The following is a 13,901-nucleotide window of genomic DNA, read 5'->3' as shown; positions in this document are numbered from 1 at the left end:
AAAGGCCCCTAGGCCAAAGCCAGTCTTAAACCAGTGGCTTTTATTTGAACAAACTTGGTAGACACCCATTTGAAGATGTTTCATGATAAGTATCTAAGTTCTAGCTCTTTGGGGTTTATTAAGGAAGAGTTTTAAAGTTTTCACTAAATTTATATAGGGAAAACAATTTTAATCCCCCCTCGGAGGGTTCAATTTTGACCCCAGGCCTTTATTTGAACAAACTTGGTAGACACTCTCTAGATGATATTTCATGCTTAGTCTCTATACTCTATCTCTTTGGGGTTTTTTATAAGAAGATTTGTTAAGTTTTTACTATAATACACATTTAAGGAAAATCAATGACCCCTGGGGCGGTGGCCAATTTTAACCCAAGGGCCCTTATTTGAACAAACTTGGTAGACACCCATAAGAAGATGTTTCATGCTTAATATCTTAGCTCTGCTCTTTGGGGTTTTTAAAAGAAGATTTTTTAAGTTTTACTATGTACATATAGGGAAAAACAATGACCCCCTGGGGCGGGGCAAATTTTTACGCAGGGCTTTTATTTGAATATACTTGGTAGACACCCATTAGAGGATGTGTCATGCTTAATATCTTAGCTCTAGGTATTTGGGGTTTTTGAAAGAAGATTTTTAAGTTTTTATTATTTACAAATATGGAAAATAAATGACCCCCCGGGGCGGGGTCAATTTTTACCCCAGGGCATTTATTTGAAAAGACTTGGTAGACACTGACAAGAAAATGTTTCATGCCAAATATTTAAGCTTTAGGTCTTACGGTTCTCTGAAAGAAGATATTTTAAGTTTTTTCTTTCGGTTGCCATGGCAACCAGAGTTCTGCTTGGAATTAAATTCTTTGAACAATTTTTAAAATTGACTACCAAAGGAACATTCCTGTTTGTATGAAATTGGCTTAGCGGTTTATGAGGAGATGTCGTTTAAAGTAAAAGTTTACGGACGGACTCCGGACGAAAAGCGATCACAAAAGCTCACCATGTCACTATGTGACAGGTGAGCTAAAACACTGTCGTGATGAAACATTCACATATGTTTGTAATCCGACTGAATACAGGCATGGCTCACATGTTGTTTATTCTGTTATATTTACAGTTAAATGATGTTCGTGACTATATCTACACGAGAGGTTGTATTATTGGATTTGGGGAATGGCTGGGAAAATATAATGATTTTATTATAATATCATGCTTATCAGTAATTACAATGCAAGTATGTATAAACCAATTTTCTTATATCTGTATATATTTTAGCTCGGCTTTTTCGAAGCTGTTGTCGTTCCCGTAGCTGTTGCCTGTTGCCGTATTGGCCATTTTTAGCTCGACTTCTTTTTTTTAGAAAAAAAAGTAGAGGTATTGCTATAGTCGCGGCGGCGTTGCCGTTTCCGTTCCCGTTCCCGACCGCAAACTTGTACCTGGATCATAACTTTTTTATTTCTTGGTGTATTGTCTTCATACTTGGCCACAACAACCCTTGGGACAAGACCTTTCAGTAGACCACACTAACCTTGACCATCTTCCATAAATGACCTTGACCTTCAAGGTTAAAAGTCCAAATTTTGCTTGTTCTTGCTGTTATTGGCTGTAACTTTGTTATTTTTAAATGGATTGTCTTCAAACTTGAACATAGTAATCTTCAAGGAAATCCCTTAAAAATAACCAGACAGACGTTGACCTTCACTCATAAATGACATTGACTTTGAAGGTCAAATTATTGAAATTTTCATTTTTTGGCTATTATTGGCTGTAACTTTGCTATTATTGAAGGGATCAACTTCACCACCACCACGGGTCACCACCACTACATGCCACCACGTGTCACCACCACCACATGTCACCACCACCACGTGTCACCACCACCACGTGTCACCATCACCACGTGTCACCACAACCACGTGTCACCACAACCACGTGTCACCACCACCACCACCACGTGTCACCACCACCATCACCGCGTGTCACCACCACCACCACCATCACCACGTGTATCTATTTATAGAATTTTCTATTTATAGAATTGCGTGTTTCTATTTATAGAATTGCGTGTTTCTATATATAGAATTGCGTTTTTCTATTTATAGAATTGCGTGTATATATATATATTGTATATTTATAAATACGAAATATATAGATAAAACTAATGTGACAAGACAGGCCGATTAAATTTATAAAAAGGAAACGTTAAGATTTTGTTCAAACATTTCTTTGTTTGCTTTTAGAGAAAGTAAACAGTCGAGCGTTGCCCCCGCCCGGCGGTGGCTCTTGTTTATTTCTAAATGGATTCTCTTCATACTTGGACACTTGGATACTTTGTATAAGATCTTTTAGTAGACCGAACTGAACTCGACCTTGACTCATAATTGACTGGTGCTTGTTTTTTTTACTATACTTGGCTATCAATTTGTTACTTTTCATATTTTGTCGCAACAAATCTTGCAGGAAACCTGCAAATAGATTAAATTGATTATGATCTTAATATACCTTTGTGTTGACGGTCATATTATTGCATTTTGCTTTATGTTTTCTATAATTTACTACAACATTGTTTTTATAAATGGCTTGTCTTCAAAACTACCTAAAGGACACTGTCTTAAAGAAGATCAAACTAAATTTCACCTTGACACATGAATGATAAGGGCCTTAAACGTAAAATTATTGTAATTTTTCTGTAATTGGCTGTTACTTTGTTAATAATGAATGGATTGTTTTCATACTCGGGAAAAACAAGACAATATAAAACATTTAATTGAACTTGACATTGACTTTTATTGTTGCTACAATTGGCCATCACTTTGTTATTTATTCGTGGGTTTGATTTATACTTGGACAAAAGAACACTTATAAGTTTAGTAATTCAAATATGACCTTAATCTTTAAATGATCATTGACCGTCAAGGTCAAATATTGAAATTAGTTCAGATTATTTATACACGGAATTTTTTTATACTTTATACTTCAGACAAACATATTTTGAAATTTGCTTAAAAATTGTCAAGATTTTATTTATTTAAATATTTGATTTATACTTAAACAAAAGAACTCTTAGGTCACTTTTAAACTTGACGGTCAATGATCATTTAAAGGTTAAGGTCATATTTGAATTCCTTAACCTGTCGGGTTTCTTATAATTGACAAAATTAACAGGGTGATTCATTTAAAAACGACCTAAGACTAGATATGACAAAACCGATATTTTAAATAATTCTGATATGACTTTCACCTTTCATTGACCTTCACCGCCAAGGTTAGATAATTGAAACTTGCTTAAATTGTCATATTTTTCTTATTTATTTCTTGATTTGATTCATTCTTGAATAAAAGAACTCTAATAAAAACACTGACATGGTTATTCATTATGACTTTGACCTTTAAATGACCTTGATCATCAAGGTCGAACTTTGAGGTGTATTTTGTACAAGAAGACTATATTTTCCAAGAGTAATCTTTACTACAACATTGCCCATCCAATGTGTTTTTGTGAAATATGAAATATGTTGAGTGAGCCTGGTGGTGTTTTTTGTTATTTTAAGAAATTACTTTAACTATTGTGATTGTCCGACTTTAATTTTACCGGATAAGGAAAATTGCATTTACACCGTGTATATCCAGTAACGCAGGAATGTGCAAATAACACAGGAGTTGTGCAAAAGTAACACAGAATTGTGCAATTTAGCGGCTAAAACGAGGACCGCGATAAGTAAATGGACCAATAATTTTATTGTACCAAATAGGAAGAAATGACTTGGTTCGTTTACTTACTGTGTTATCGTTTTGGCAATAGCGTTGAACAGATTCGGCGTTACTTTTGCATAATTGCACATTCCTGTGTTACTGGATATGCACGGTGATGTATAATAATGTTATTGATTTGTTACGTAAAATCGTACCTCTTGTTTCAAATCCGTCTAAATACAATAGCAACTCAGTGGTCATTATTGATAATTTATTCAAGCTTTTGTTTAAAAAATAATAATTGACTAAGACAGGAAAACTACAAAATATATGCTGTATTTAGCAATTCCATCAGCTTTCTATTGTTTTACAGATAATAAAAAGACATTGTTTTTTCCAGTTCCTTGCTGTTTTGTCAGCCAAAATCATGGTTGTAAGGATATGTAAACAGCGGTCAAGATGGCGTCTCCTACTGGCTGGATCGTCTACCTCATGTGCTAATACTGCAACAAGAAATACATAATATAACATTTACGATATGTTTACTGACATAATTTTCATGGCAAAACGAACAGAAGTTATTTTATAAATTTTGATGTTATACTATTTAATGTAACTGTTATGACAAACTACTTTACTTTACATCAACTAAACTTAATAGAGAAATGTAGATATGTAGAATAAAATATTTATTACAATGTCTGAATATTAATTTTATTGATACATGTGAAACAATACAAACACCTGGTATAACTGATAGCCTATCACCTGTTTATCCTTTGAAAACTGTACACCAAGCAGTTTGATGTACAATCTATTCTCAAAAGATTTGGGGTTATTTACCGATAATTTCATTTTTTTGAGAAGTGCAAATTGTCGGCTGCTGTATGTTTCATTGTACACCTGTATGCAACGTTTTTATTTGTTTGGGTCGTCAGACCAAACAAATAATGGTAGCGAAATTTCAGAGTCAAATGCTGTTAATTGCAAATGCCTAAAGTAGTCCACTTTTTGATTTGTGTGTATTTGCGTTTATTTATACTCGCCACCGGTTGCCCATATGGGCGAGTCCTCCAGAAGAGTATTAGTCATTTTATTTTTTTGGAGGATAGTGCAATTACAGATACAGAAAGATGCCCCAATTCCAGAAGCTTCTCCTGGTTCTTTAGCGTGCCAAGTGTTTAAGCACCCATACACGGGACCTCGATTTAAAGTCTCATCCGAAAGACTGATTAGTAATTTTAGTTGGCCAGCCCGGGTATCGAACCCACAATGTCGAGATTACAAGTCTCGCGCTCTAACCGATTGAGCTATGCGCGCTGGCTAACCACTTTTTGAAGCGGTTACTTCCCTTTATATGTACACTAACGCCGAAAAATTCAGGGGAGATCAATGCGTAAAGATTGTCAAATGACAGGCGCATTAATTTTCAAGCAAAGTAGTTCCCGAATGGTCGAACATTTCTAATATTGTTTCATTCTTTACAGATATACATGCTAACAGTAAGCTCCACGATTATTTACGTCTGTGTTAAACAACAGGTTTAGCGTCGAAATAATAAGAGTTACCAACCCTAATTTAGAATAATATGGTTTTCTTCAGGCCTTCACATATAACTTCACCGTGGCCGAGGGGTTTACACGTTCGCTTATGAATCAAGAGGTCTGGAGTTCAAATCCCAGTTGAGGCAACTCATTTTTTTTAATTTTTAAGTCAAATAAACATTGAATTGACTATCAGTGTTACAATTAGTCTTAAAGTCAATTTACTACAGTTCAAACGCTGGAAAGCATTGGTGGCCCTATACAAAAACAAATTGGTTTATAATCTCACAACCTACACCTTTCTGACATCCTGAGACCCAAACAAATTCAGCGCCCTCTGTGCTTTGATTTGAATTTTCTGATTGCAGATCAGGAAATAAAATGCTGGCATTCAATCTCTGGCACAGAATTTCACGACAAACCAAACAACAAGTAGTTCTCAAAACAGCTTAAAACTAGCTATGTAAAAGAAAGAAAAAAATATTTTGTTACAAATATCCAACGCATTCAAAGTTTAAAAGTAGCGTTGGCTTATAGAATTGGCAATAAATGCAAAATCACAAATTACGCGGATGAATCAATGAAAATGCTATTTTTAGCGATGTAGATTACCGAATACTTCAGAGCGTACATGTTTATCGTGAACAAAATACCTCGAAATTAATAAGGAATACAACCCCGAAATGGAAATTCCAAATTTAGAATTATTTGATTTTATTCCGACTTCTTCGGATAACTTCCCCGTGGTGCAGTGGTAACGCGCTCATTTAGGTTGTGAGAGGGCAAATCAAAGTCGAGGCATTTTTGTTTGTTTAGTGTCTTTTTGCGACGGACGCGCCCTCAGGCGCGTTCAGAGCTAAGTCATCTACACATGGGATTTCGTCGGCTACAATCGCGCAAAGTGTCCTCAACCGATTAACAGCCCAAGAAATAGTACATGAATTTGATCCTTTAAAACCCCCATTCTTTGTCGGGATATCTTAAAATCTTCCATATTTAGCCTTTTCAATTTCAAATTAAGTTATCCAAGTTAAGATATGAACGTATATGATTGATAAAAACGTTGTAGTCCCGTAGTATTATTGCGCAATATGCAAATTACTGCCGAAACCATTTACCGCTGTCGAAAAAGTAGGACAGCAAATTATACTATAATAAATGTGTAAGCTCTGAGTTCCAAGAAATTATTAGTAGGAAATAAATATTTCTACATTATACAAAACATTATTATTAACAAATCAAACGTTTTTCGTGACTCTAGAATAACTCGCGCATTAATAAAAGAAGAACTATTTTCGTGACTCATACCGCGGGTTTAGCTGAATATTCAGCAGTTATTAATAAATTAGATACAGTACAGTGGTTAGTATACAAATCTATTTTTGAAAATGCATGTAACAAGAGAGTTTTTCAACACTTTACCACCATGTAGTCTTTCATGGTTATCTTTATTGAAGGAAGTTATAATATCAGTTCTACTTCCGATTCTTGTGGTTTGTTTACATATTTTTCTAGGTCACCATATGAGTTAACCTTCGCTATTCTAAAAATAGATTCTGCTTCACCTGTGCTGATTTTTGGACAGGCGATTAGGGAGTACACATTATACATGTAATAAACCAGCGGATTACATGCAATACTTTTAGAAATTCTATACAATTGTAAGAAGCAAACAAGTTGAAAATGGAATTTAGTGTACTGTAGTGCTTAAGTGACATTTAAATTAAAATAAAAACGATGTGCTCTGGCCTCTACATCTTTACCTTGTAAATAAAAAAAATCTAAAAAATACACTATTGATTGCTGATGATTTTAACCAAAAATATTTTTAATGAGACATATCCAAGAGAAATAAAAATACAAATGACTTATATTTTATTGTCTATATGCCCACTATGATATAATACGAAGCAATTCTAAATAGCATTCTCACATGTATAATGTATTATGCTTGAAGTTTATTTGCATGGTTTTATTTTAGAAATATTTCGTTGACAGTTTTTTTTCTATTTACATATCATTTCTTGGAATAAATCGATAAGGACACTGATTTACAAGTTTGACCAGAGTTTTTAGGCATAATTTCATTCTGTATTTAAATGCTTGAAAGTAGAAAATCTGAATTATATCAGTTTGGGACACAAAATATATTGCTCTACAAATCTCGAACTTGTATGGAACAAAATTTCTCTTGTTATATATTTTGTGGGTTTTTTTTTGTTTTTTTTTTTGTTTTGTTTAAAAAGCCTTAATGTCTCTCCGGTTGCATGTCCGTCGCATTCAGTGCTGCGGCACTTTGATTTAAAGAAGTAGTCACGATATGCAAGGATAAAGTGTGGCTGTCATAAAGAAATGAACATAAATGATTTTAAGATGCAACTCTAGTCATGCAAAATTTATCAAACTCAAACTGTTATAGTAAAATATCTAAACGCAGTCGCTGCATCTCGGTGCCCTGTAAGATGAATTATAGTATATAAAAACAAATTTATACTCGTACAGGAAAATACATACATATATACAGTACGATTTAGATTGCAAAGATCAGAAAATGCCACAGAGCTTGCAGCTCTTTGATTTTTTTTTATAACTTTGAAGGATGAAGTTAATGCTCATGTATATATACTTCATCGATTATGTTTTTTTTCAGGAACGATATTAAGGAATCTTTTGCATCTGACAGCCGAATCCTGAAAAAAATGATAGTTATCTAAAAATTTACGTGACAAAATTATTTACACACCAAGCTATAAACCGCATATTAATATAACTTTGTCATCATAATAACGATATGCATGTCTATTATGCGAAGAAATATTGCCATATATATTTCTCTTCACAAGAACGATGTAGTTGCTGTAAATTCAGCGTTAACATTTCAAAGGAAACTTATGAGTTGACGAACAGTATACTATGGAATGCCGGTAGGGACATGCCACTTTGCTTATTTGCCAGCTTATTTGCTAATTGCTGATTTGCCAATTTTCTTATTTGCTGATTTGCCAATTTGCTTATTTGCTAATTGCTTATTTGCTTATATACATAATTTTTTATGCTATTGTCAGGCGACACGTCCGACTCGCGAAGTTCTTGTTTGATATAAAATAACAAGTCTTTGTAGACTTTATTTCAAGCTCATGAACCTATATCATGTTATTATGTTTATAAAGTTTTGTTAATTATAACTTGTGACAATTATGATCAATCCATCATTACCTAGAATATAGGTAGAAAGACAGATGGATACATTTTAATCAATTTCGAAAAAAATAAATTCAGTTTCAGAAAGTAGTTGTTTTTTTTAATTATCTTGAGTTTCAGTTTTAGCTCCACTATTCAGAGAATAGGGATGCTATTCTACCCACCAATGCATTGGTTTTCTTGGTAACTTGTTTTTCTGTCATATCTCTGTTACTTTTGCTGATTCATGCATCTTACTGCAACTTTGCATAAACTTTGCAGCAAAGATAAACACCCGTGTTAAGCATGCACCAAATGTATCATTCGTGATACTATGTGTTCGTACCACTAAAATGAGGCCCTCTGTGACAAATCTGCTGAGAATAACGACATTTTATATGCCATAAAATAAGAAATAGTTTTGTTTTCAAGTTCTTTTATTTTCAATCTTTACCCAATAATTTTCACTTATATATGACTAATCAAGTGTTTATTATGCCATCAACACATTAAACGGCATTCTCAAGCACAGATGCTGGCGGGTCAGATCCTGCCCCTAACGTGATACGCGTCTGTAAACACTATATCAAAACTATTTTAATATTTATTTAAATACGAATTGGACATTTGTTACAACGATAAAACCATTAAGTACTTTATTGAGACTTGGTGGTATATGGTATTTTTTCATACCGGTAAAAATTGCTTGAAACCCAGTTTTGACGATGTCCAATTCGTGTTTAAATATTAAAATATTTTAAAAAGAGTGTTTACAGGGGCGTATCACGTTCGGGTACGGGATCTGACCCCCAAGCGTCTGTGTTCTCAAGGACATGTCAGCCATCAGTTGTAGACATATGTCTGCGTGGGCATCACTGCAACTAAATTCATTGACCAACAGTATTCTTGGAAAAGCACTGAATTTACAAGAATACTGTTGGTAAAAGTTAACAGATCTGACTCAACTGGTTGTCTGTAGTCAGATTTTCAATATACTTCCGGCACAGTGTAAACTATTTCTGTTGCAAAAAAGCAAATTAGCAATTGGCAAATAAGCAAATACGTAAACCAGCGGTTAACAAATAAACAAATTAGCAATTCAGCAATTGGCAAATAAGCAAATGTGTCGTTAAGCCTATCAGCCATTGGCAAACAAGCAAATCGGCAATTAGCAAATAAGCAATTCAGCAATTGGCAAATAAGCAAATTGGCATGTCCCTACCGGCATTCCATAGTATACACAGAAATATTTAGTGCATTCGTTCGGTTTTATAATGTCAATATGAATTGAGAAAAATCTTTTTCCAATGATTGTTATTATCTTAAATGCTTCTGGGATTGTTGTTTTATCAATTCATTTGTAAATAAGATTGTTATATCTCTATTAACGGAATAATTTTAATGAACACGAAATTAGTTCACACCTTTATGTGTATTGATAACGTGATGGTTTAAGCCAATGAAAACACATCAATATTATTACAATCAGGCAGAGAAAAAGTTTGCAAAGAGTGAATCGATAATCTTTATGTAGCAAACAAACTTTGAATTGCAAGTATTTTTTCATATCTTTTCGGCAGGATAAACTGTCCGAGGAGGGCCAGGCATTTTCGTATAGTAAAATGGCTGCCATTTACAGTATCAAGTGATTATCCCAAGCACCACCGCGACTTAGCGCGGGAATTATAAATATAGCTAACCTCGGCGCGTCGCATAGGATGGAAAATACCTTTTTTCATATTTTATTGTAAATAAATTTAATATTTACAAACTGTGTCTTTCGGTTTTTTATCAATATATAACCAATTATAATGATGTTAATATGAATAAATAATCATATCTCAAATCTGCGACTATGACTTACAATAAAATTCTACCTTTAGTGTATTAAAAAGGTTTTTGATTTCCTGTCATTTTATTCCGTGATTATGCTTCAAAGCAGTCAATTGACCGTGAATTTTCTTTTCATATTTTGATTTCCTTGAAATCATTTTTATCATCTGAAGGCACGCAACTTTAATATGATGACATATACATTAATTACATTCCATGAAAATGTTTAAAGATATAAAATATCGAAAGTCGATGTTGCAAAATGATGTTCTTAAACCGTGTGTGCCACTCTGACTGTGCATTACAGCCTTGGAGCGTCGTCGCATCAATGTAACATACCGTTAGAGATTATTTTGGGGTCGGCGAGGAATGTTATAAACGCTGCCAGTTACTCTGTTATGAAGATAAGCCTTCTTAAGCCTTGTTATTACATTGCGGTGACCACCATGCGCTGCGCAACCTCCAAATGATATAAACATGTAATAAGTAAAAAACAAATATGCAATTACATTCGTTTTTGGAAGGAACTGAATTTAAATGATTTTCAGCTTTTACAATGCAATGGAGTTTAAATAATTATATAAACAAATTATTTTTTACCAGTTTCTGATTGGTGTTCTCCAGCGTAGACCAATCCTAGGGCTATGCCACGCTGTTGAATAGATAATGTACCCATATGTTATGTTTTTCTGATATGTGGATCTCTGTTGTATTCGAGAATATCATGTGCAATTTTCTTTCACGCATTCACACATTTTTTTTCGTGCATTGTGTGAATTTTGTATGTTCACGGTTGAACGCGCCGCATAATTAAATTTGACAAGTTTGAGCACGGGAAAAGTGTGGAAATGCAGTCAATATTCAGAACCCAAAATTTTGTAAAGAAATATTGATGAACAAAAAAGTTATAAGGACATAAAAGGTGCACACTTATAAGATTTGTTAAGTGTATGTCGTGGCCACGAGTTACTTAGTCGTGGCCACGAGATAGCTAAGTCGTGGCCACGAGATACTATGTCGCGGCCACGAGTTACTAAGTCGTGGTCACGAGATAGCTAAGTCGTGGCCACGAGATACTATGTCGTGGTCACGAGTTACTAAGTTTTTGCCTCGAGATAGCTAAGTCGTGGCCACGAGATATTTAACCAATCAGAATGCACTATATATATATTATGATTTTTTTTAAACTTAACAACTTACTTTTACATGCAACATTTATCTTTGAAAATTCTAAAGATAGTCACTTTGAACTTGTTTTTAGGTTCATATTAGAAAGTCACCTTCCAAGGCCCATCAGACACTAATTTTGACTATAGCTCTTTGTTTGGACAATTTTGTGATCGAATTGGTCAGTTTGTACGTACTACGGCCTGTTAACCTTGTTTATACGATAACATGTGAGTGAATAAGTCCTGGTTTATTTTATTTGTAAGGGACATTGCCCATGGACAGTAGATAGTCTGTAAGGTAAAATCCTTGTCTGATGAATAATTTAGAAAGGATAAGCCATGGTTTATATAACCCAGACAGATCATTGCACCTGATCAGTAGATGACATCTAATAATTTCAAAGTCATTGGGTCAAAATCAGGGTCACAGTGACGCTTAATGTAAAATTATTGACAAGCCAATTAGTTGTATAAAAGGCACTTTTACAGGCTGGGGAAGTAGGGGCATCCTTGTTCTATAGCACATGTCTAGTTAATCAGAGAGATTCACATAAATGGTGTAATCTGATTTTTTAGTCAATGCCCCTGTGACCTTGACCTTTGACCCAGTGACTTCAAAATCAGTAGTGGTCACCTAATTGTCATGATAAACCTCCATGCCAAATATGAAGACCTTGGGTCAAAGGATTCTTAAGTTATTGGGCAAACAAGCCTTTTGAAGTCAAGGCCCCTGTGACCTTGACCTTTGACCTGGTGACCTCAAAATCAAGAGGGGTCATCTACTAATCGTGACTAACCACCATGCCAAATATGAAGCATGTGGGTCAAATGATTCTTAAGTTATTGGGCAGAAAAGTTTTTTGAAGTCAAGGCCCCCGTGACCTTGACCTTTGACCTGGTGACCTCAAAATCAAAAGGGGTCATCTACTAATCGTGACTAACCTTGATGCCAAATATAAGGACTGTGGATCATAGGATTCTTAAGTTATTAGGCGGACAAGCTTTTTGAAGTCAAGGCCCCTGTGACCTTGACCTTTGACCTGGTGACCTCAAAATCAATAGGGACCATCTACTAATCGTGATTAACCTCCATGCCAAATATAAAGACTGTTAGTCAAAGGATTCTTAAGTTATTGAGCGAACAAGCTTTTTGAAGTCAAGGCCCCTGTGACCTTGGCCTTTGATCTGGTGACCTCAAAATCAATACGGGTCATCTTCTAATCATGACTAACCTCGATGCCAAATATTAAGACTATGGGTCAAAGGATTCTTAAGTTATTGGGCGGACAAGAAAAAACCCGACGGACGCCCGACGGCAGGACAGCCGGACGGACAAGCTAATTCCAATACACCCCCTTACAACGTTGTTGTGCGGGGGTATAATGATTATAAAATTGAAGATGAACTTGCAATAAATTTACTCTCATCAAAAAAAAAAAAAAAATAGAAAAAAGATTGAGCAAAAATTTAGCAGATAAAGCAATCACCAGTGATGTACATAAAAAATTAAAAGTATGTGAGTCTCAAAAGCCAGTTTCTTAATCTGTTAAAAACTTTGTCTCAAATGGAAAAATAAAATTGTTCAAGGAAAAAACTGTTTACTTTTAAAGATCTTCAACCTGGCCCGTTACATATTAACATTGCTGTCAATAGTTCTGAATCATCTAAATCTGATGTTGGAAGTGATGAAGTTGTGTTTGTAACTTATCTAAACCAAACTGGGTATGTAACACCGCACTTTGGGGTCAAGCGCACTTTGGGGACTCCCAGAAGGTAGTTGGTAATTCGGATATTGCACCATAAATCGACCAGGGGACTACCTTCTGGTTGGTAGTTGGGGATTAATGAAATAATATAGCTATTTTGTATGCTTTATAAGCTGAAAATAAAAATGCGGGTTGGTTACATGGTTCCTTTCCGACGCCACCTATTTCAAATTTAAGAGTAAATCCTATTGGTTTTGTTCAGAAGCACTCTGGCGGATGGAGGCTCATTACCAATTTGACATTTCCGACTGGCGACAGCGTAAATGATTTTATTGTCCCCGAGTTTAGACATGTTAAATACGCATTATTTGTTCGTCCAAAATCTAGGGAAATATGCATTTATGGCAGATGTATGAAGTTGGCGGCCTAGCGGCCTGGCGGCGTGAAGTTGGCGGTCTAGCGGCCCAACGGCATGGCGGCGTGAAGTTGGCGGTCCGACGGTGTGAAGTTGGTGACCATACCGTCAAGCGGTCTCAACTTTCAAAATTGTAGAAATTTGTCTAACAAATTAAAATGACTCTGAATACATATCTATTCATTTCAAAGTGACATAAAAAGAAAAAAAACACTTTTTAAAAGTTTTTATTTTTCAGCGACCTGGCAGCCGGAAATTTTACAGTTGTAGAAATTTTATAAAAACAATAAAAACGGCATTTTTTGAAGTTGTTAAGACTATTCTTGATATTTAAAACTTTTGCTGTTATTGAGAACAAAAATATATTTA

The 13,901-nt window shown here is 34.8% G+C and overlaps 1 protein-coding gene across 1 annotated transcript in view; it reads left to right on the top strand.

Moving 5' to 3' along the window:
- LOC132727215 (uncharacterized) overlaps positions 1-4,379 on the top strand; it is a 68,840-nt gene extending 64,461 nt beyond the window's left edge. The window contains exons 7-8 of the mRNA XM_060712634.1: positions 1,110-1,226; positions 4,086-4,379. Of these exons, the coding sequence (XP_060568617.1) occupies positions 1,110-1,226; positions 4,086-4,208 (240 nt within the window). The 3' untranslated portion in view covers positions 4,209-4,379. The remainder of the gene's footprint in view (positions 1-1,109; positions 1,227-4,085) is intronic.
- The last annotated feature ends 9,522 nt before the right edge of the window (positions 4,380-13,901 follow it).

The sequence above is a fragment of the Ruditapes philippinarum genome, unplaced genomic scaffold (assembly GCF_026571515.1).
Source record: "Ruditapes philippinarum isolate M1 unplaced genomic scaffold, ASM2657151v2 ctg1630_1_1_1_1, whole genome shotgun sequence".
Lineage (NCBI taxonomy): Eukaryota > Metazoa > Mollusca > Bivalvia > Venerida > Veneridae > Ruditapes > Ruditapes philippinarum.
This window is presented reverse-complemented; position numbering and strand designations above follow the sequence as displayed.